The 21,694-nt window shown below is 37.8% G+C and overlaps 1 protein-coding gene across 6 annotated transcripts in view; it reads left to right on the top strand.

Moving 5' to 3' along the window:
• MYO1B (myosin IB) overlaps positions 1-20,514 on the top strand; it is a 129,185-nt gene extending 108,671 nt beyond the window's left edge. For 4 of the 6 annotated variants that reach the window (XM_025165067.2, XM_007420391.4, XM_088135701.1 and 1 more), the window contains 8 exons: positions 3,950-4,036; positions 6,847-6,921; positions 7,574-7,708; positions 10,690-10,796; positions 14,157-14,289; positions 14,781-14,933; positions 15,087-15,214; positions 18,892-20,514. In XM_025165067.2, the coding sequence (XP_025020835.1) occupies positions 3,950-4,036; positions 6,847-6,921; positions 7,574-7,708; positions 10,690-10,796; positions 14,157-14,289; positions 14,781-14,933; positions 15,087-15,214; positions 18,892-19,015 (942 nt within the window). In that variant the 3' untranslated portion in view covers positions 19,016-20,514. The remainder of the gene's footprint in view (positions 1-3,949; positions 4,037-6,846; positions 6,922-7,573; positions 7,709-10,689; positions 10,797-14,156; positions 14,290-14,780; positions 14,934-15,086; positions 15,215-18,891) is intronic. The other 2 variants (XM_088135702.1, XM_007420392.4) reach the window with 1 other exon arrangement.
• The last annotated feature ends 1,180 nt before the right edge of the window (positions 20,515-21,694 follow it).

The following is a 21,694-nucleotide window of genomic DNA, read 5'->3' as shown; positions in this document are numbered from 1 at the left end:
AGAAAGTGAGTCTTATTTTGCAACTATTGAGTTTAAAGCCCTCGATATAATGGCCTACTTTAAACAAATGATCTGTGACAAAATATTATCATTTTGTGTTTGCTGGAGATACCAATAGCTAGCACATAGACTACAGATCTAGTAATTTGTCACTCAAAATTTAATATTGTTTTCCTTTATGTGTGTGTGTGTGTGTGTGTGTAATATATATATGTGCTAGCTATTAAATATATATATAAAAGTGACCAGTGTTCAAAGATCAATTTAACAGTATGTTCAGACTCTTCAAGAATAGTCAGGTAATATGAAAAATTGAACTGTGGCTCTGAAAAAGTTTTAGGAATTCCTCTGTCAGCTGTTCTTACAGAGGATACATTGAAGTCTCTGTCATAAACTAAGCTGGCTCTGGGATTTAGGATGCGGAGAAGGATAGCTAAAATGCTGTCGCATTGGCCCTCCGATATGAACACATACTGTGGAATTTGCAGTGAGTACAGCTGTTTCTCTCCCTCAATGACTTATTAGCCACTGAACTAATTGGGTATAAGGCCAAGGCTGGATTTGGATCTCACCAAAAGGATAGCAATCTCTTCTCAATAATATGCTCACTAACATCACTTAGCTTCCCATTCAGGGCATAACATTTTAGTAATGTTGTATTTTGGAGAGATACTGCTAAGTGATGGTATGATCCATGCTTTGATGTAGAAGATTCCAGGCATTTTCATTTAAAGTCCATTGGGCATGAGGGTTAGGACAGTCATTGTCACTGCAATTCTGTGACTAGTCAGGAGGCTTTCTCAAAAAGCCTACAATGTGGCTTAAAATAAAAAGGTTCCCAGTGTTGTCAGGCCCAGGATTTAGAGGAGCTCTGAGACCCAGAGAGTCTTTGTAGATGTTCACTGGTGACAGGCCCTGACACTGGGCCTGTTATAATCCATAGAGTCCTGGGTAAATCATATCTCCCAAACTGGCATCCTCCAGTTGTCTTGGACTACAACTCCCAGAATTTCCAGCCAATGTGCCAGCAGGTTGGAAGGAAAATGTTCATCTTTATTTGGCTCACAGTACAGAATACTTTTTAAAAATAATACTTTATTAAGACTTTCTGTTGAAGAGTATTACATATGACAATTAACCAGCAGCTCAGAGAAAGAGAAGCAACCAATAACATTTGAACTCCAAAAAGACTCAATGTAACAAATGTCAGAACAGGGCAGGGAACCTGGGGCATCAAGAATTTTCTTAAGTAGTTTTCTTGTAGTCTTTTCCAGAATGGCTGTAGGTCAGGGAATCCAAAAGGACCTGGACCTTAAAGGTTCTTAACCTGTGTAAGTAGTAGAATAAACTTCCAGTAACATTGTGTAACAAAATGAAAAGCATAGTATGTATGCAGTGTTCGACCTCCTGTCTAATGCTGAAATAGAATTTAGTTCCCATCGTTGCAAGTGCCCTGTTATCTCTTGGAGTAAAACAGTGCTTTGTAGCACCTTAAAGAATAACAGCTTTGTGATTGGCGTTCCTTATATATCATCCCAAATGCGTAAACTGGGCAAGCATTCTGGGTGGAATTGGCCTAATCACAGCTGATATAATTACTCCATTCTCAGATCATATTCCAGTCCTTTTGCAAAGGAATAAATAGTTACAAATCAGAAATTCCAGTATCTAAAAACTAGTGGTGAAACATTCCCCACCACCACCAAAAACACAGATTCCATTACCCAACTCAAGATAGTCAGTCTTAAGAAAATGAATACCGTAGACTGATCACTGGAAAACACTTGTCATGCCATAATTAGTTAGTTGTCTTGCAGGCTCTTTGTATAGGTGTGGTTTAGCATTAGAGAATAGGGCTCTATGAAGCTTCAAAGGGATGTTTTGCTTTGATGAAGTCTTCTCTTCCAGCTCTGCCAAGGGCTTCCAGGCTGGGCAGCTTCCACAAATGCTGTGAGATTCCACATGGTATGTGCTGAAGTGGCTAGCTTTGGCATGTATTGAAAGCCTTGCAGGTTGGGTGGCCTCAATAAATGCTGTTGAATTGCCTATGTTGTACACCAGAGTGGCTAGCCTGGAGCCCTCTCAGCATCTGCTGAAGATTTTTGGGGTTGGATGTCTTCACTGAGCATCCCAGGCAGTACTGCAGTCTGTGCTTAAGCCACCTAACTTGGAGCCTCCTCTGGGCCAATGGCTCTTATACTCTTCCAAGGCTCTGGCCAGCACTGTAGAAAAGGTGAACAGCACCTCCCCTGCAAACTGACTCTTTGGTGACTGGTATGGAACCAGGAAGCTATTCAACCTGGAAGAACTTTGGCTACCACTGGGAGAGAATGCTGAGAAGCGCTGAGTGGCTTCTTCTTTTTAGTGAACAAACCACATTGCCTCCAGAGCCCAAATGGCTTCATCATAGTACATCCACCTTTCTTCACGCAGGACTAATAGGAAATGTTTGAAATAAAATGCTATTTCTGTTGAACCAAAGAGGCAATACTAAAGGAAGTTAAAGCTATCTGCAGCCTGATAATTTGCTACAGATATTATTTAGTGTAACACTTTGCTTTACTTGAGGGTTCAGTGGTGACACATCAAAATATGCAGCATAAGGATTTCATATTTGAGTTAGAGTATTGTGAAGAGACATGTATTAGAAATTGCACTGATGGCTGAAATATTGTTAAAATAACCTAGTGTTGGATCTAAGCAATCAGAAAACTTTCCTTTCGGCTGAGCTGGTACATTTAACGATAATGGGAATTTCACACACATGGTTGGGCTGACTGATGATTTGAGTGAAATATTTGAGGATTAGTTATCTAAAGTAAAGGAAGTTGATACAATCAGCCCCTTACTGTGAGAAAATTCACAAAGATGTTACGTTATTTTGGGATTGTACTGCCCTACAATTAGATCAATGAACAAGGCTATTACCATTTTTAAATTTTTGTAAAAGAATCTTGAATATGAAATGAGGGCCTAAACTATTAATGATCAACTGTAATCTTTTATTATACCATCTGACTGTTTAAAATCTCACTGAAAGGAAACTGTAAACCTTTAAAATATTGCTGTTTACATTAAATGCAGAATGATGGTAGAATTGGGAAATGCTCTCTTTCTTTCTGGTCAGAATGCACTGAAATGTCAGTGTAGATTTAAACAACAGGTTTAAACTTTACACTGAGATCTTTCAAACAGCAAAATTTGCAAGACAAATCTCTTGTAAACATACCAAAATTTCAATCCTGTAAGTGCATGGCTATGGCTATTGTTGCTGATCTTAGTCTTCATCTAGAAATTTGAATGCAGTAGACATCTGTCCTCCACTGATATTGAAGTATCAAAGGGAGTAACAGAAAACCCTAGAGAGAGCACAAATGCTTTTCTTTTTTCTTTTTTAAAAGTTTCTTCCAGTGCCACTTTACACTGAAGTTATTATTTCTGTGATACGATATTCATTGCATGTCTTTTGTGACCCCTCTCCATAACATTTTGAGAAAAATGCATTGACATCAAAATAAAGTATAAAACTGAAGAAAGTTACAGTATATGTGCCCTAAACTGGGATTCCTTCAGATACTTGCCATTGCTGAATGGAATACATAAGCTGGTTTCTAATATTCTAGTCTGAATTAACATCCCTTTGGGCTGTGACTCTGCAGAAGGTTTTCCACTAAAGTTAAGAACTGTTCACCCTTTGGTAATGTCCCATGAGAATGCTACTACAAGGGAATGTCTACTGCTTATTCTTCAGATGTGCCTTGAGGAAGCAGTGTTGAAGGCCAGCTGTGCTTTCCACCCTATCTTCACACTGACATGCTGGGTTCCATAAGTTGCCTATTGCTTTTCCATCTTCCCCCATCAGCTGTTCTTTCAGGGAGAGCATTCTCTTTCTCATCATTGTTCTTTCTGCATCAGGCTGTCTCTGTGATTCACTATCTAAACATTTTAGGCTCGGAGGGAGTTGAAGCGCTTGAAGGAAGAGGCTAGGCGTAAGCATGCTGTTGCAGTCATATGGGCTTACTGGCTTGGACTAAAGGTACTCTCTTAAACAACTCCCTTATGTTAATAATAATCTCAATAAAGCGTGGCACCTACTAACACATAATAAACTTCTGGGGCTATGGGCTGTAACGAAGCATGATCTGTAAGGGATATTTTTTTCTTCCGTGGCCTTTTAAAAACAAACATTCTTGTATGTTGTACCAGACATTATAAATTGTGTGTATATACTGCATGTCTACATTATTGCCCCTAATTTCTGAATATATTCAAATAAGCTGAATAAGCAGTTCATTAATCACATTTTGGAATGAAGTAGGGAAAAAGTTAAATGTGATCGTTGGACATTTTGAGGTCTGATGCTTCAGGAGTTTGGACTGTGTATTTAAGTGGTTATCAACATTGCTGGTTGTGTTAAATCACACAAATCTTGACAAATGTCTTCAAGTGGGCCTGCCCCAAACTGATTTGGGGTGAATAGTAGTGATTTCCACAGGAGTTTCTTTCCCAACAAAGTATGTTTTCCAGTACCAGCACTTAATTGGGGATGGAGGGTAGAGAGTATATTTGGAGAAAACGGAGAAGGCAAATACATTGGTCAAAGTATTTGACAAACTTCTATTACTAGGTCAAAGCACCCATGTTCATGCTGTTTTGGTTGGATTTGTTTGATTCTCTGCATATGCAGCCTTACAAAAGATAACTAAGACATATACATCACTCTTTTTATGGAAGTCTTTTGAAACTGTTTGAAACTCAGGTGAGATATTGTTTGTTCCAAACACAATCTCACTGAAATGACCTCCTGCTGCAAACATTTCTAGAAGTCAGTTGTGTATTTGAAAGAACCGCTGCACCTATTCATTCCATATGCCTCTGATGCAACATGAAATGCAACCTGCATATGTTCCCAGGGAAGCCCTACTCCACACTTCTTGTCGATGAAACACACCCGTCTTACAATTCATTTTTTGTACTTGACAATAGGAGCACCACTGCTTCCCCAAACCTTACCAGTGTGCTTTCATTGAACCTTTGGAAAGGTTAAAAATGATCTAACTTAGCTTCTACCTGTGCCTTTTCAGGAACTGACCATTGTTTCACTTCAATTTCCTCCCTTTCATTGTGATCCCAACTGCTGCTGCTTTTGCCTTTTTGATAATTGGATATATAAACCCCACCCCGCCACCAGCGGATTCAGTATGGACCCCAGCAGTTGTTTTCAAATGTTTTAGAAACTTAAAAAAAAACAATTAAAAAAAATTATACTTAAGATAACCCTCAACAATTATAAAGTATCTTGTCCTCTGGCATTTTTCCTCCTCATATGTGCTTGTTTTCAGTTATACTAAATTGATATACCCATATTGAAATGAATGGGAAATTTGAACTGTCAAGTGCCAAGTAGTAATGTTCTGTTGCTAGCAACCTCCCCATTATAAGATATGGAAAATAGCAAAATGATTCTCCTTTCTAGCATCTCTGCTATTTTTGTTTTGTTTTGTTTTTTACTGATAAAGAAAAGTCAGGTCAAGGTGATAAGGGACTCGTTTTGAATACTTAATACTTCTAGAAAAGCCCATTAGTCCATAGTGTAAATGTGTCCTTTCCATGCTCAATCAGATAGTTGTGGGTATGGGAAGTGTCATTTAGATAAAGATGCACTTGCGCTCCAAAATCAGTAAGAGCATTGCTACTGAATCTGTGTGTGCCTGTAACTGAAAGAAGATGTATGTTAATGCTTTAAACCCATAATAACAAGGCTCTCAAAGATTAGATCCAGTCCTGTTTTAACGTGACTATCTTGTGGTATGTGTGGTTTTCTTAATTTTGAAAAAGATCCTGATTTATATGAATGGTACAGCTAATATACTATTTCCTAAGAGTTTCCTTTTCCAAATATGTGAGTATAAAATCAAATTGGGTATCATCTAGATTCTTTAAAAAAAAAATCCACACATTGATTCACAGTCATGTTGTGGGAGGAACCGTTGTATGAAATCATCTCCACTGTGTTTTAGATCTGCTAATGTTACAAAAGGATGTAAGATCTCATATGTGTAAATCTCTGTTGAGAGCGGGGAGTAAAACATAACAAACACTTAGAATGCAACTTTTTAAACTCTTCCTCAAATCTGGATTATGACCATTACACATGGCAAGGGAGTAGAAAGATTTAAACCTTTCCTATGCCTGAAATTAGTTCTTTTGCTTCCCTCCACTGGCCTAGATGTTAAAAAAAAAAATCTCCATTAGTATCAAAGGAAGCATTTTTAATTACTTCCAAAGAGGGCAAATGTTAGGAAACAAGCACCAGGGAGAAGGGTTAAACCTCCTTGGCCATTTGTGGTGGTCTTGGTCCAAATTGGGGCTCCCTATGTGGAATAGATAAAAAACAACAGCAAGAGGCAGGTGTTTCTTACACATTTAACAGTGTCTTTAACCATACAGGACACTGCTACCGATGAGGTAAATGCCCACTCTACTGATGGTTCCTTTATACCCCACCCTGCAAACTGCACAAAGAGAAGGAAGGGATTTATTTCTTTATTTCATATGGGAAAATACACAATCATGTGACCACTTGTGTACAACTCACATGGTAGTAGAGAAATAGCTTCAAAAAAACCTGAAAGTACTTAACAACTACTTTTTGTAATTAGCTGCATTGCCACTAGGCCTTTGTTCAGCAAAACTGGAATAAAAACCTGGAGTGTCCAATTCTATTTTACAGAACACCACTGAAATGTGTTTTGCTTATAATTCAGTAAACTACTAATGTCTGTGTGCTAGCGTAGGGGCCCCCACAAAAGCTCTCTGTTTATTCTGAGATTTTAACTTATCCAGGTTCGTAGAGAGTACAGGAAATTCTTCCGAGCCAACGCTGGAAGGAAAATTTATGAATTTATACTTCAGAAAATTGTAAGTATTTTGCTTGTATAATGCTGTTACAGTTGTATGAAAATTTTACTTTACAATATAGGCAAAAAGAAAAAAAAAGATTGGTTGAAAGATTTCACTATTTTTGTAATACATAGAAAATAACAGTGAAGTACCTGAATTGTCTTTGCCACAGGAAAAAAGCACTTTTTTGTATAATCGAACAATTATTATGACTTTCATTTTTAACATCTGTATCTCTTAGGTTTTTTTAATACTGTTACACTGCTTTTATTTTTGCGTCTGCCTCTTAAAGTGACCTCCTTTAGTCTACAAAGAAATCAAGTCCCCTGAAGCTTTCTAAGTGAAACCCAGCAAATGGTCTCCAATTTAGTTAATTGGAGTTAAAAGGAGAGCAAATGAAAACAATAGATACTATTGCCAAAAAATGAGTATTTTTTTCTCCTAATATAAATATTATTTTTATCCTTCAAAACTGATTTGGAAGAATTGTTTTAGACCTCACACAAGTGTATAGCACAGCACTTCTCTGCTATATCTTTGTTCCAGCTTCTGTAAGAGCCTGAAAATAGATGCCACTCCATTAAGAGAGGTTTTAATCCTTACAAATGTTTGATAAAATGAAGGCTGCTTGAGAAAATAAAATGTTTTCCCCTATTTTTTTTTAACCTAGATGCAAAAATACTTTTTGGAAATGAAGAATAAGATGCCTTCTTTATCACCAGTAGATAAAAACTGGCCAGCAAGGCCTTACCTGTTTTTGGATTCAACTCATAAGGAATTGAAGAGGATATTCCACTTGTGGAGGGTAATAATATAATTCTGGAATTAATCATTTATTTTAGTTGTGGGCACTTTTATTAATAGCCTACTTAAAAGCTTATTTACATCAAACAAAACAATACAAAAACTTTAAGACACCAAAAAATATAAGCATGAAAGCTGAAAATCAGTAATAAAAGATGCAGGAAGTAAAACCTCTTACCATGTTCGTGTACTCTGTTTTTATTGAAATTGTTTTACCAAATCATGCAGAATCCAATAGCTACAGTGATGTTGCTTTAAATGGCACAATTCTATAGTTTAGGTGTAGCCTTTGTGTTATTTATTTCCTACAAAAGGGGCATTTATCTTAGTTTGTATATACTCATCAGTGTTATAAGTCAAGGTCGTCTTTAAATCCTGTTTACAAAAATCTGGAGCCATTTGCTATAATCCAGGCAAAGTCCAACCTGTGGTATGGAATGTGCAATGTGTTAAATGTGGAATTCCCCAGACAAATCAGTTGAAACAAGAATTGTACTCTCTCCCCCACACCTGAACTAAAACATGTACACATTATACAATTAAATTGCTACATGTAGTAGAACCAAAATGAAAAGTGTACCTGATCAAGCATTAACCAATTCACTTACCAATTCTCATATTTTCCAGTTAAGATACACTTTATCAAGGCATATCCATATGCATTTTACTTTAAAAAAAATCATATATCGATGTAAGTCAGCAGGTCATAGCAGGTGGCAGCACCTAGCCAACCTAGGCTGATCTCAAAAAAGTTAAGGTCCAACCTGGTTACACTTAGATTTAAAAAGCTATGAGGAAATCAGTGTTCTAGATTTGACTGGGAAGTTGAAAAATAATCTCAGAAGGCAATACAGTAATGACAAAATACTTACATACTGTGGGTAAGAAAGGTGTGTGTAAATAAGACTTCCAGGGGAGGTTTGGTGAACTGAAGACAGCTCTGCAAAAGCAGAACCGAGGACTAGAGCAGACCAAGGAACTGGTGAGTAGACCGGTCCCTTGGAACCTCTCTGGATAAGGAGAGGATGGGAGACTGCCCATACATGTTCCAGACTGCTGCTCCTCGCAAGGAGACCACAGGACAGCGGTTTTCCACAGCTTTGAGTGCCAGGAGATGAAGGGATTAACCATCTTGCTCACAACTGCAGCGGAACCTTATAAAGGGCACTTAAGTTTGAGAAGCTCACTTTCTAATCACTTTCGGAAATTGCCTATTAACCATTTTAAAGTTATTAGAGACCTTCGGAACGACATTTGAAAAGTCTTCATTGGGTGAGTTTATCTTCAACTCTGAACAAAAGAAAAATTAATTATAAGCTCAAGAACTTAAAGAATCTAAAATAAACACCAAAAGGCTAAATATGATTTTGATCCTAGAAAGTTATAAATAGACTAAGGGTCCAGATAAATTTGGAATATTGAAACTTTTACAATAAGACTTTGGAATTAATTATAAAGAACAAACAGCTTCTGGTGGAAAATAGATCTGTTTTGGTTTTGGAAGACATAACAGAGATAAGTAATTTCATGATTTAAAAATTCCACACTAAAGGAGACTAAAGATTTTAAGCGGAGGAAAAAAATACAAAATATTATAACAATGAAAATGCTGAAGGAGACTTTTGAAGAATGGAGTCAGAAATTAGTAGCCACAGTATCAACAATGTCAGTAGATGTCTGCTTCTGTGGACAGACTATGTCCAAAAGATGTTATTGAAAAAATGACAGATGAAGAACAAATTTTATCTGACAAGGTAGAGATGGTATCAAAAGTAAATTTACAACTGATAGGCCAAGAGAATGACTTGGAAAATTATGTTTCACTGGATCTACAAAAAAAATTGGGGAAATACAAATGATAAACTTAGAAAGTAACCTTGACAGTTTTTTCTTATTGGATTTACAAAAGAGGCTTGTTAAAGCCTTGAAGAACTCTGTTGGATGGGACAAAGAAGAAATGAAGAGAAATCAATTGTATGACAACATTTGAATGAACTAAAGATTAAGACTGTTAGAAGTAAAAGGAAGGAATATAGTTAGTTTATTTGATCAAGGTTACAAGATATGTTATTACTTCTGGCAACCCTTTATAGACTTTCTGCTGACACCTGGACTGAAAAAATGATGTTTTATATATTTGTCTATAGATAAGGGATGGGATATGGAATGAAGAGATAATTGTTTGTAACCTTAGAGGGGGTGAAGGGTTACTAAATTTGTTTATACTTGTTGTGATGAAGGTTGGAAGTCACTTGTTTATATATTTCTTTTCTCTTTCTTTACTATATTCTTTTTTATCTTTTTCTTTTATCTTTTTCCTTGCACTTTTTATCCTTTCTATTTTATTCTCTTTAAGTTTAGTTTGTATTAGATTTTACTATTATAATCAACATTCTTAATAAAATTATATGTATTAAAAAGTGTGTGTGGGGGGTGTGTGAAATCACCAGGAGACAAACTCCACTCAAGAAAGTTCTTATCTTAAAGTAATTACTTTTAAAACAGCAAATGAGGTACTTAAATATTCATAAAAATAATATTTTTAATATCATGATACTTACTGAATTTTGTGATAAACATGCAGGTAGTCCTTGTTTAGCAACCACAGTTGGGGCAGGAAACTCGGTCATGAAGCAAAGCAGTCACTAACTGAAAGCATAACTGTGCTTATGAACTTACTTCAGCTTTCCTTTGCTTTACAGACCTGCAAAGGTCATAAATGCAAGGATTGGTCATAAAGTTACTTTTTCATCACTGTCGTAACTGCGAATGGTCGCTAAATGAGGCTGTCACTAAACAAGGACTTTCTGTATATTCAGAAGAGAAATAGTTGCAGTAGATGTAGATTGAGAACAGATGATGATGATGATGATTGCTATGTTTATAATAGCACCTGGGCTATGTATGTCTTGAGCAGTAAGAAAAGAGGAAGCCAGTTTCAAAGAGTAGTTCTGTGATTCATTTGCAATGCTTTATTTGTAGTGTAAAAAGTACAGAGAACAGTTTACAGACCAGAAGAAGCTCATTTATGAAGAAAAACTGGAAGCTAGTGAACTTTTCAAGGACAGAAAAGCTTTATATCCAGCCAGGTAATGAACAATTCTGGTAACTTTGCTGAGGTTGCAAGATAATATGTCCAGATTGGGAAGAAATTTGCCAGAAAATCCTCCTCATCTTTTTTGGCAGAGACTGCCAATTCCGAGCCTTTACCAGTTTAGAGATCATCAGCATCCTTCCTTGAGAATTTATATTTAATTAATGGCCTAATAACCTAATTCTTCCATGGTTTTATATCTGGAACATTGGCATTTAACTTGTTTAGGCACACAGAAAAGCCTACAAACAAGATTATTAAGGGTGGGTACTGTGCAGGTTGAAAATTGATGTTTTTTATCTATCAACTTGATATGAAAATCCATCTAATGCTCTTGGTCAGCTAAACCATGTCAGTGGGTAAAAAATGGCAAGGTTCAATTCAGAGAGTTGATATAGGCTGCCTTAATATTTTAACATTTTAAAAATGTTAACTGCCCACTCAGGTAGGAGCAGAACCCCACCATAAAACAGGGCCTCCAAACCCCAAATCTTTCATACAGTCCAGAAAAATACCATGGTTGATGGTATTGAACTCCACTGAAGGGCCAAATAAAAGGACCAAGAGGGGTACGCTCTCCCCATTCAGGTCCTAAGGACATTCACCAGGATGACCAGTGCTGTTTTCATCCATATCCAGACCTGAATCTGGACTGAAAGGGAATCAGAAAATCAATTTCTTCTAGTATCTATCTTCTCAACAACTTTCCCAAGAAAGGGAACATGGGAGATTGGGCAGAGGTTTTCCAGGGCATCAGGATTGAGGGAAACCCACTTTGGGAGATGGTGCAACACCACTTTTTTTCAAGGCAGGTGGCATCTCACTCTCCTTTAGAGAGGCATTAGTCACCTCTTAGTAATATATATCCCACCTGGCCACCCAAAGGGAGCAGTTGAGGCATAGGTCTGATCTGTAAGTAGCAGAGCACCTATCCACATCCTCGAGTTCCACAAGAACCTTGGGTAACATTGCAAGGCATCAACCTGCCTCTCCCTCACTCTCCAACCTGGCCCATTTGGCTTCTAGTCGTAAGCAAATATGAGTGACTGTATCCCCAAAGAAACATGCCAAGACATCTGAGTGGCCTGCAGACATCTTATTGTACCCTTCTCCTCAAAAGAGTCTCAGCCTGAATAGGGTCACTAGGTGGAATTTGGAGGCAAAATAAGAGGAGAAGTACATGCTTCACTGCTCTTATTGCCATTCTGCCATGCTTCTTATCTTATTGCCACACTGTAGGCTGAAACCTGGGCATGTTATCTGTCACCATGGTTGCCCTAGGCATCTTTTCATGCATTTTATCTCCTGGGGAAACCTGGGAGCCCCTCAGGATCAGTGCCTGGGGAGTGGCCTTATAGGTGCAACCTCATCCAGAGCTCTGATCATCTCCTGATTGACCAGACCTGAAACACAGCTGTTTACCAAATCATCAGGAAAGTTTCCAACAACTTTCAGAAGACGACCATTACTGCTTTAAAACCACAATGTGCAGCATGCTTCTGGTCCATTGAGCTCACCTAAGACTACTCTCCCAATCCACTATTTCATACAAACATCAACCATTTTATTCCCACCCAATTCCATTTTCCCTCAGCCTTCTTCCAGTGCTCCTCTCTCTAGCATCCCCCCCGCCGCCAATACAGTCCCCCCGTTGGTGCACTACTGTGGGACAGGGGTGAGCCATCTTCTTTATTCCTTGCATCTCAATCAGAGCATGAAGATATTCAAGTCCAACTCTTTTGATTGGATCTCCAGGCTAGCAAATCTTCCTCTGACTATTGCCTGTGACTTCCAGCCACCACCACCAGCTGGCTTCCAGGAACCTCTAGAAGAGCCACTTCCAACTACTGGACCTTCATAGTTTCAGCCTTAGTCCTAAGCAACCCACACCATCCACTTTCCAATCTTTACCTTGTCTTCCATTTCTTTCACTGAATTTCATAAGGATGCTGTCAGTGGCAAATAGTGCAACATGATGGTGAAGAAAACAAAATAATAAATCTCATTTTTCAAAAATGCAAGACCTGTTCAGATATTGCCTGCCCTCCCCATTCTCATCAAGTCTTTCCCAGTTTTGTATTAAAGTTCTTTGTGTTCAGTGCCTGCCACAATCAAATTTATATCACCGCCCAACTCCCCCACAAGGAGGGACTCTGGGCAGTTCACAACAAAACAATTTAAAATCAGTAAAAACAAAAATAATACAAATATAAAATACAATTATTAAATACAATAAAATCCAAGAGATGGTGATACTATTTCAGCCTGTGACCAGATAATATCAGTCAAAGGTATCTTACAAATTCAGTTTCATCTAATGGTGGTGATGTCTGTTTTCTTAAGAGTGTTCTCTGAAACTGTCTGGCAGGGACAGAGGGGGCTATCTTATACCGGCTCTTGGACTACATACCTAAAAGGTCACGTATTTGTCAACACAACCATAAAATAGCCGTCCTTAACCTTGTGGCCTATTGGCAGTCCCTAGGGTGAAGGAATAGCAATATATACTGGACTTTAACTTTAGACTGCTGGGTAAGGATAGGCACTTTCTGTAGGTTTTTCCATAAGTTTTGGACTACAACTGCCATTATTGCTTGCCATTAGCCATACTAGTTGAGGCTGATGGGAGTTGGGGCAAAGTACCTGGACCTCAGAAGCTTATCTTTGCTGTCGAGGCTGAGGAAAGGTTGCCATAGGAGGAGGACCACATGCTAAGAAAATGAAAAGGTACCCTTTAATTTCTCTTTCTTTATCTGACATCATGGAATCCTTTATTGCACTTAAGGTTCAGAATTCAAAAGCAGAGTCTTTTGAGCCTGGGATTGATTCCAATCGAAAAGAATATCTGTAGCTCAGGGTTGAACTGTGGAGTCCTTGGTGCTCTCTGAGCTTGGTTGTTTGCTTGCAGACATTTCATTACCCAGCTAGGTAACATCATCAGCGCTAGTGAGTGTGGGGTTTGTTCCCTTTTTATATACAGTAGTTTGCCCTGCCTGTGTTGGCGGGAGTGTGGTTTTTTCCTTGGTAGTTCCTTGATGGTTCCTCCTTGGTAGTTCAGTACCTAGTGGGGTAATGAAATGTCTGCAAGCAAACAACTAAGCTCAGAGAGCACCAAAGACTCCATACTGGAATTGATTTAATTCACCCCTACTTCTCTGGCTAGTTATAGCCACGATATTTCTTTGTAGCCTGCCATCTAATTCTGTTAGGTTTTTGAAAACAGTCAAAGGTCACCTAGCAGCCATTCAGCCATGCAATAGTGATCTGTAGGATTAAGATATTTCAAGAAGACCTAGAGTATTGCATGTGTATTTGAGTTTTGATTATATGTATGTTTCTTTTACCTCTCTTAAAGTGTCGGACAGCCTTTCCAGGGGGCTTATCTTGAAATCAGTAAGAACCCCAAGTACAAGAAACTGAAGGATGCTGCTGAAGAAAAAATTATTATTGCTGAAGTGGTAAACAAAGTTAATAGAGCAAATGGAAAGGTAAAATCATTTCTACATGGGAAGAGATTGGTATACATAAAATATTTCATCCTGACTTAAGCATCCTATAGAGCTTTGTTCTTCTGAGTTACCTTGTATTCTTTGAGTTTTGATCGGCGGTCCCCAGGGTGAAGGAATAGCAATGATTAATTCATTTCGTAATTAATATTTCTAATGTTACATGCAGTTCTCTTTCATCTTATTGTGTGTTTAGGATGGTGATTCCATGGTGCAACATTTAACACATAAACATCAATCACACTTAATAATTCATCTTGTTCCTGGATAACTGTTTTCTTATAATAATCTTGTAACCCAGGTAATTTATTCTCATTTCAAGGAAGCTTAAGAGTCCGGCTTTATTTGCTGAACTGTATCATCTTCCTCTTTAGTTACCTTGACTTAAAAGTGTTTGCACAGAGACATTAATACATTGGTAGTTAATTTTTTTTTAAATTTGCACAGAAGTAATTACTCTTATTCTTTTTCAGTGCACGGCTAGGATTTTCTTGCTCACAAAAAATAATGTCCTACTTGCTGATCAGAAGTCAGGGCATATCAAATCAGAGGTTCCTTTGGGGGATGTCACTAAAGTATCCATGAGCTCCCAGAGTGATGGTTTCTTTGCTGTGCATCTCAAAGAGGTAGGAATAAAATAACATCAATAATGTCGATAATAAAGAACTGGCAATTGTAATCTTAGAGAGTAAAAGGACAGGATTCTGGTACTTTCATGCATTCATGGGGCTTGATCCATTTGAATTGTTCTCAACACCTTAATTAATTCTCTTTTCCAGGGATCTGGAGCAGCTGGAAAGGGTGATTTCCTGTTCAGCAGTGATCATCTGATTGAAATGGCCACAAAGCTTTACCGCACAATGCTTAGTCAAACCAAGCAGAAGCTCAACATTGAAATATCTGATGAGTATGTTTGGACTTGTCTAATTTAAATAGTTTCTATTAAAAAAAATTCTACATAACTTGAAATCAAAGCAGGGAAATCATGTAACGAGAGCATTCAATCTGAAAATAAATTAACATCTTTAATGTGAAAACATAACAGCTGTTAAAAACAGGCCACCACAGGAGTCAGGGAAAACACATGGAAACAGAAGCTACAGAAGTAGGAGTAGTATATGGATATCACATAAGGAAAGTCCTGTTCTGCACACCCATTTCTCACCTAGTCTCACTGGCATTGAAACCCAGAATAGGCAACCTTGTGTCTTCCAGATGTTTTGGATTTTGTCATCAGCTCCTATCAGCATGGGAGTTTTAACAGGGGAGTTAAAGGTTGCCTATCTCTGTAGTAAATTCAGTAGTCAGTTGTGGGACCCCTTACTGGAAAGCTATTCTTTTTACAAAGGAACTTTCTTATCCCTTTATTCCCCTTTCTGGCACTGTTTCTATTTCCAGAGCCTACCCCACATGGTCCTTTTGTTGGTTAGTTATGTAATTTGCACTAACAAAGCAGCCTGTACTGTAGGAATATGCATGCTATTTGTGCGTTCATATTTCCTAACAGAGTCTTTAGAAATTCCTAGCTCCAGATTCATCTTGACAACATTCAAAAGAGGTCCTTTTGTAATAGTGCAAGCAAAGCACCTCTTCTTGAAGTGTTAAGTAGCTGCATCCATTGGAAAGCTTTCATGATGCTTTGAAAGCTGTCCTTAGTTATCCGTGCATGCTGTGTGAGCTTCCCAAAGCACATAGCTGCTTAAATGTTTCATTGAGAGATGCTTTATTCACACTAACATGCATTATAGAGCATCTCTTTTGAATGCTTTGCCTAGTACTGCATTATCTGTGAGAAATAGTTGGTTCTATTGCATGAATAATTTGTCTTGCATAAGAGATGATAAAATCAGACCTTCCAAGTAATCATAGTGTATATCCTTCTAAAATAGAGCCCGATTCATTTTGTCACTTTTTCCACTAATTTATTGCTATAATTACTTTCTTGCAGAAGGTACTCTAACATACTGAGATCTACAAATGTTCAGTTTGCTTACTTTGGCATGAGCTGAAATGCCAATACTTATGGTATTCAGAGTGGCAGCCAGTTTTTAATGTCATAAAGAGGAAAAATTGATTAAACTTCACTTGGTGTCTTTTGTATTCAAAGGCTTGAAACATTATACTTCAAATAATGTACTAAAATGAAATATAGTAGAATATAGTCCATTTTGCCCAGGCTTCACTTTGCATGAGAAAGATGAAACATAACAAAACAGAAACAGTTTCACAGTTTAATGACCTAGAATTAATCTAGTTTTCAGCCAGTGATGCAGGGGAAGAGGCTATAAATAAATATAATTCATCACAAAAGAAAAGAAATAGATAACTGTAGGATTCAGTCTCTTGGTTAAATGATAGCTGTACTTTCACGTACTCCCTTCAGATTGTTCATTTGAGTCTCACCTTAAAAATATATTTTTGCTGAGGGAACTAAAAGAAGCTGAGGAGCATCTACTTTCAGTTGTCCCTCACATATAAAATTTAATTATATGTATCATTATGCTATAGAAAAGAATATACCAGCCAGTAGATTTTGGGGAGGGGGGGAGGTGTGCATTTGGAAAAGAGAATTTTAAAAATATCAAAGTAGTTTAAAATTCCATTTTAAAACATTGTTTTTATCAAGTTGGGAAAAATACTGTTCTGCTGCGTGTGCAGGAGACTCAGATTTGTTGATGGTTTTGACCAGTGGTAGAATTTCCTGTACACCAGGCTTGGTCCAATCATGAAAGGGAAGACAGAATTTGATATCTGTATTTTTCCAATGCTTGCTTTATTGTTATTTAAGTCCTGTAGAGCAACACGATACCCAAGAGTATTTCCATTCTTTCTCCTTTCCATAGAGAGGTGGATGTGAGAAAGATTAGTATAATATCAATCATGTGTGGCTGCCACAACACAATTCACTTTTATTATAACACCACAAAATGATGCTTTTCATCCCTTGCAATAAGAAGCCAAAAATAGTTAGGGTTTTCCACCAGAGTAGCAGAATAATTGGCAAAACAAAGGTGTTTTTCCACATAGAGCATAATTAAGCGATGAAATTCCTTATTGCAAGATGTGGAGATTAGATAAGTCCAAGGAGGATAGTGTGATTAGCTTACTAGTTCTGATGACTCTGTACTATTGCCAGAGTTAAGCAGCGTGCTTCTGGATATCATTTGCTGAGTTGCTACCCTTCCCAGAGGCATTTAGTTAGTCATTGTGGGAAATCGGAAGCTAGATTATGTGTGGCCAGAAATCTTATGGTGGGTCACTTGGGGTGAAGGGAAACCAGTGAGCTAATGATGGTGGGAGACCAGCAGTCTAGAGCTGGATTCACTGGGGGAAGGAGTAGTGAGGCTTTCTCCTGGCAAGCCTGTTCCTCTGCTCCTCTGCTGCTAATGGGAATAAGGACAATGCAGCAATCTTAAACAGAGTTGGTGAGGGGAGGACTTCTCTAATGTGATGGAGCTAAGGTGAAAACATGTGCACTTTAAGCTTCTAATGCTCCATGACTTGCTAGAATTGGGCTCTAAAGACTACAGTCCTGTCTTGTTTTCTCAAAAGTAAGCCCACTATGGGTGGGGGTTGCTTATGTAAGAAGATAAAAAAAGAGTATTTAGTAGAAGGAATCTCTGATTATATGGGGACATGATTTTCTTTTTAAGGAAAATTAATTAAAATTAATGTAAATCTTACTCTTTTTTTTAAAAAAAGGCATCACCTTAGAAGAGACATAAGGCATACACGCACACTCTTACACAGTATCACAGGAGAAAATGTCTCTTCTTATTTCTTTCTTCTTTTTAAGGATTTGGGTTTTTCAGGTTGGGCGTAGAATTTGTATTATATAAGCCACGGGTGTTTAGATAGCTGCATTAGAAAATGTATATGTTCCTTCACTCCATTCCTCTTCTACTACTTTTTGAAATTTTTAAAGATGTTGATTTTCTTCCCTTTAATACTATTCTTGATCTTCAGTCTGCCTTGCTTTGCCTAACAGAATTGGTCCTACTGCAGGCAAATTTGGGGGTGTCCCACACTTTGACTTACAGAAAATAATTGGAAACAGAGTGTACAAAAAGAAAACTACAGGTAGTCCTTGACCTACGACTATTTGGTCAGTGACCATTCCAAGTTACAACAGCACTAAATGAATGGTGGTTACAACATGTCCTTGGAGTTCTGGTCATCCTAGCACCCCATAGTCATGTGATCACAATCTGGTTGCTTGGCAGTCCATTTGCACTGAGGACTGGCTGCCAAGCAGCTTTGATTGTGGGAAGCCAGCAGGAAGTTGCCTCGCCTAAGAACCGTAGGATTCAGTTAACAACGGCAACCAGGACTGCAGGAATTGCTGTCACTAAGCAATGCAGTCATACTTTATGACTGCATTGCTTAGTGATGGAAATTCTGGTCCCAATTGCCATTGTAAGTCAAGGACTAACTCTATTGTAGCACAATGTGCTATTAGTTCTATTTTATTACTAATATAAGAGAATTTGTGAACTATTAACATATCCTGCTTTTTCTTTGCAGTTACACCTAAGTGTGGTAGCTACATTCCTTAACTAGCCCCTGTATTTTTGCCTTCTCTAGGTTCCTGGTTCAGTTCAGACAAGACAAAGTATGTGTAAAATTTGTACGAAGCAACCAGAAAAACGGCAGCATCCCCACTTGCAAGCGAAAAAATAACAGACTTCTTGAAGTTGCAGTACCATAGTAAATATACATCCATACCTTACATGGACATAATTCTTGCAATGGTGCAATTTTATCCATGGGAGGGAATTTTGTGGGAATGGTGAAGAGGATTCTATGAGTGGCAAATAGGTTTTTGGAAAGCTGTCGCAACTAACCTCTTCAATGCACACATTTTTAGTTTCCATATGGTAATTTTTGGTTGATATATACACTTTTTGGCTTCTGACAGTATATTATGAACAGGCAAGTTTTTTGTAATTCCTTTGTTACTGCTGCATGTTATAAACCCACAGCCTTTTATGGCCATTCTTGATCTTAAATTAAGACCCTGCACTGCCAGCTGTATAGGTTGTCAGAATAGCTTGATGATGATCACTGTGCCATTTTCTTCCTGGTTTTCTTCCATGGCAAACTCAGTCCAAAGCATTAATCAAAAAGAAACATAGGAGCAATTGACAAATTCTGAGACTGAAAGTTATATCGTTAATTGCAAACAGCATTAAGCCATACGTAATACGATCTTTAATGGAACATAGGCCAGGCAATCCTAATTCTACAAAGCAGAAGACATGCATCACCATCTATGCAGCATGTCTGCATAGGCTTTTTTTGTATTTGCAGTGGGAAAAAGCCAGTGGTGCTGCATTTTTTTTAATTGAAAACTTTTAATGACTTTACAAGAGGAGGAAGCCAACGGAGCCCTTTAAGGAGGCAACAGATATATTAAGGAGTTACAAAAGCCATGTAGCCCAAGACATGGTTTTTGTTTTGTGTGCTTCCTCCTACCCCCACTTTTAACATAACCCTTAAGTGTAATGCCATTGTCTGCATGGCAAAACAGAGGGCAAATAATTTAAACTTGTTGAATGAAGGGTGAGAATACATGCTGTACCATGTGCAATAAAACATTCATACAACTTGTGAAAATTATTTATAATAATATCTGTAGGTAATATAGATGGTTGGGACATGCTGAGTATTCATTGTTATAAGGGCTGAAGTTAGCTTCATAGTATGCTAAGCTTGTTCTCTGGATATACACTACAGTTATCACTTTGAAGAAAATAATCATTTGGGGGACAAACATACATGTGATGTTAATGATAAATAATTGTAATATTGTGCTATTTGGTACTCTTGTAATAACCATATTTTTATATCTCAACTGGTTTTATATAAGTTGGCGTGCCTGATCTGTAAAGTGTGCACAGAAGCACTTTACAATCAAGAATTGCATACTAAACTTTCCAAGTACCAGTTGCATCTTAAAGACTTGTATAAACCAGGAGAATTAGGCAGAAGCATTGATTTTTGGAATGTTGTTTTCAAGTGTTTAAGTAGACATTAGCTAAAGGAGATGGTTGAATGTGACTGTTTTATATTGTTGATGTAAGAATGATTTTAGATCTGTTGTATTCTCAGTCTGATTAAGAACTTGCCTTCAAGGAGAGGTTACTGCACAAGAAGTGCGATGCTAAACAGCCCAAGTTTAAATAAAGAGAAGCTTTGAAGCAATAATTATTTGTGATTTTCACTTAGGTTATTTATCAGATATGGATATATAGGTCTGAACACAGTGGTGTGTTTCTACTGATGTGGAAATGGTTTTTACTGATGGAATTAGATTGGACAAGACATTCACTTATGTCATTGGTTGAAATTAGTTGCCTTTCAGGTGTTATTAAATGCCATCCGGCCTTGCTTATGTGGACTATGGTCAACAGTGACGGGTGTTATAGCCCACCATCTGAAAAATAAAAACCTTCTGTATTCTGAATTAGTGTTAGAGCTGAATTTAGACATTTGCAGATGAAATGTACACAAAGCTACTCAAAGGCACACGGAAATGATCTTTCAAGCAAAGATGATTCGTTTCTTTGCTATTGTGATGATTATCCAGACCTTCTCTCACAATAATGTAAACAAAGGAACCTATACAATTCCGTCCATCCGTCTGTCCGTCCATCCATCCATCCGTCCATCTATCTCTCATCTATCTCTCATCTATCTATCTATCTATCTATCTATCTATCTATCTATCTATCTATCTATCTATCTATCTCACACCTTATATAAAGGAACCACTTTATAAGTTTTAGTACTGTATCTACCAGAAAGGGTGACAATATGTAATATAAACATATAAAATCTGGTATGCTGCCTTGTCAGTGGGAACTGCCAAATCCTACTGAATCCAAGCCTAGATCTCTTATCCTCCAAAAATTGTTGGCACATATGACACTTGTATATCATGTGTGTATGGGCTATGGGCCACACTTAAAAAAAGGTAGAACCGGGGTGGTTGTGGGGAGACGATAGGGCCTGCAGGTCTTGAAAAAAAATGTATTGCCTCTTCCCTGCGTGTCCTACCTACTTATTTGGGCTTTGGGAAAGATGAAGAATTTTATAGTCCAGCAGAGAGAGATGAGAGGCAGAAGGATTTTTTTTCTCCGTAGATCAATGCCGGCTGGAGTGAGAAAGTAAAATAAATGTTCTTCATGAGGAGAGGTGGAAATGCTTTTTTCCATTAAACTATAGAGTTGAAAGCTAAGCAGCTGAAAAGCCAAAGGGAAAACAGCAATTAGCTAAGTGTGCCTGAAGCTATAGCAGCTGAGGCAGTATGTAAGTCCCAGTGGGACAGGAAGTCCAGTGGCGGTCAGCAGCACATTGTCTGGAGCCTGCTGGCCACCAGTGCAGA

This window comes from Python bivittatus, unplaced genomic scaffold (assembly GCF_059951505.1).
Source record: "Python bivittatus isolate LINGU-HERP-01145 unplaced genomic scaffold, Pbiv_v1 ctg000200_np1212, whole genome shotgun sequence".
Lineage (NCBI taxonomy): Eukaryota > Metazoa > Chordata > Lepidosauria > Squamata > Pythonidae > Python > Python bivittatus.
Note: the sequence above shows the minus strand (reverse complement) of the source record. Positions and strands in the feature narration are given on the sequence as shown.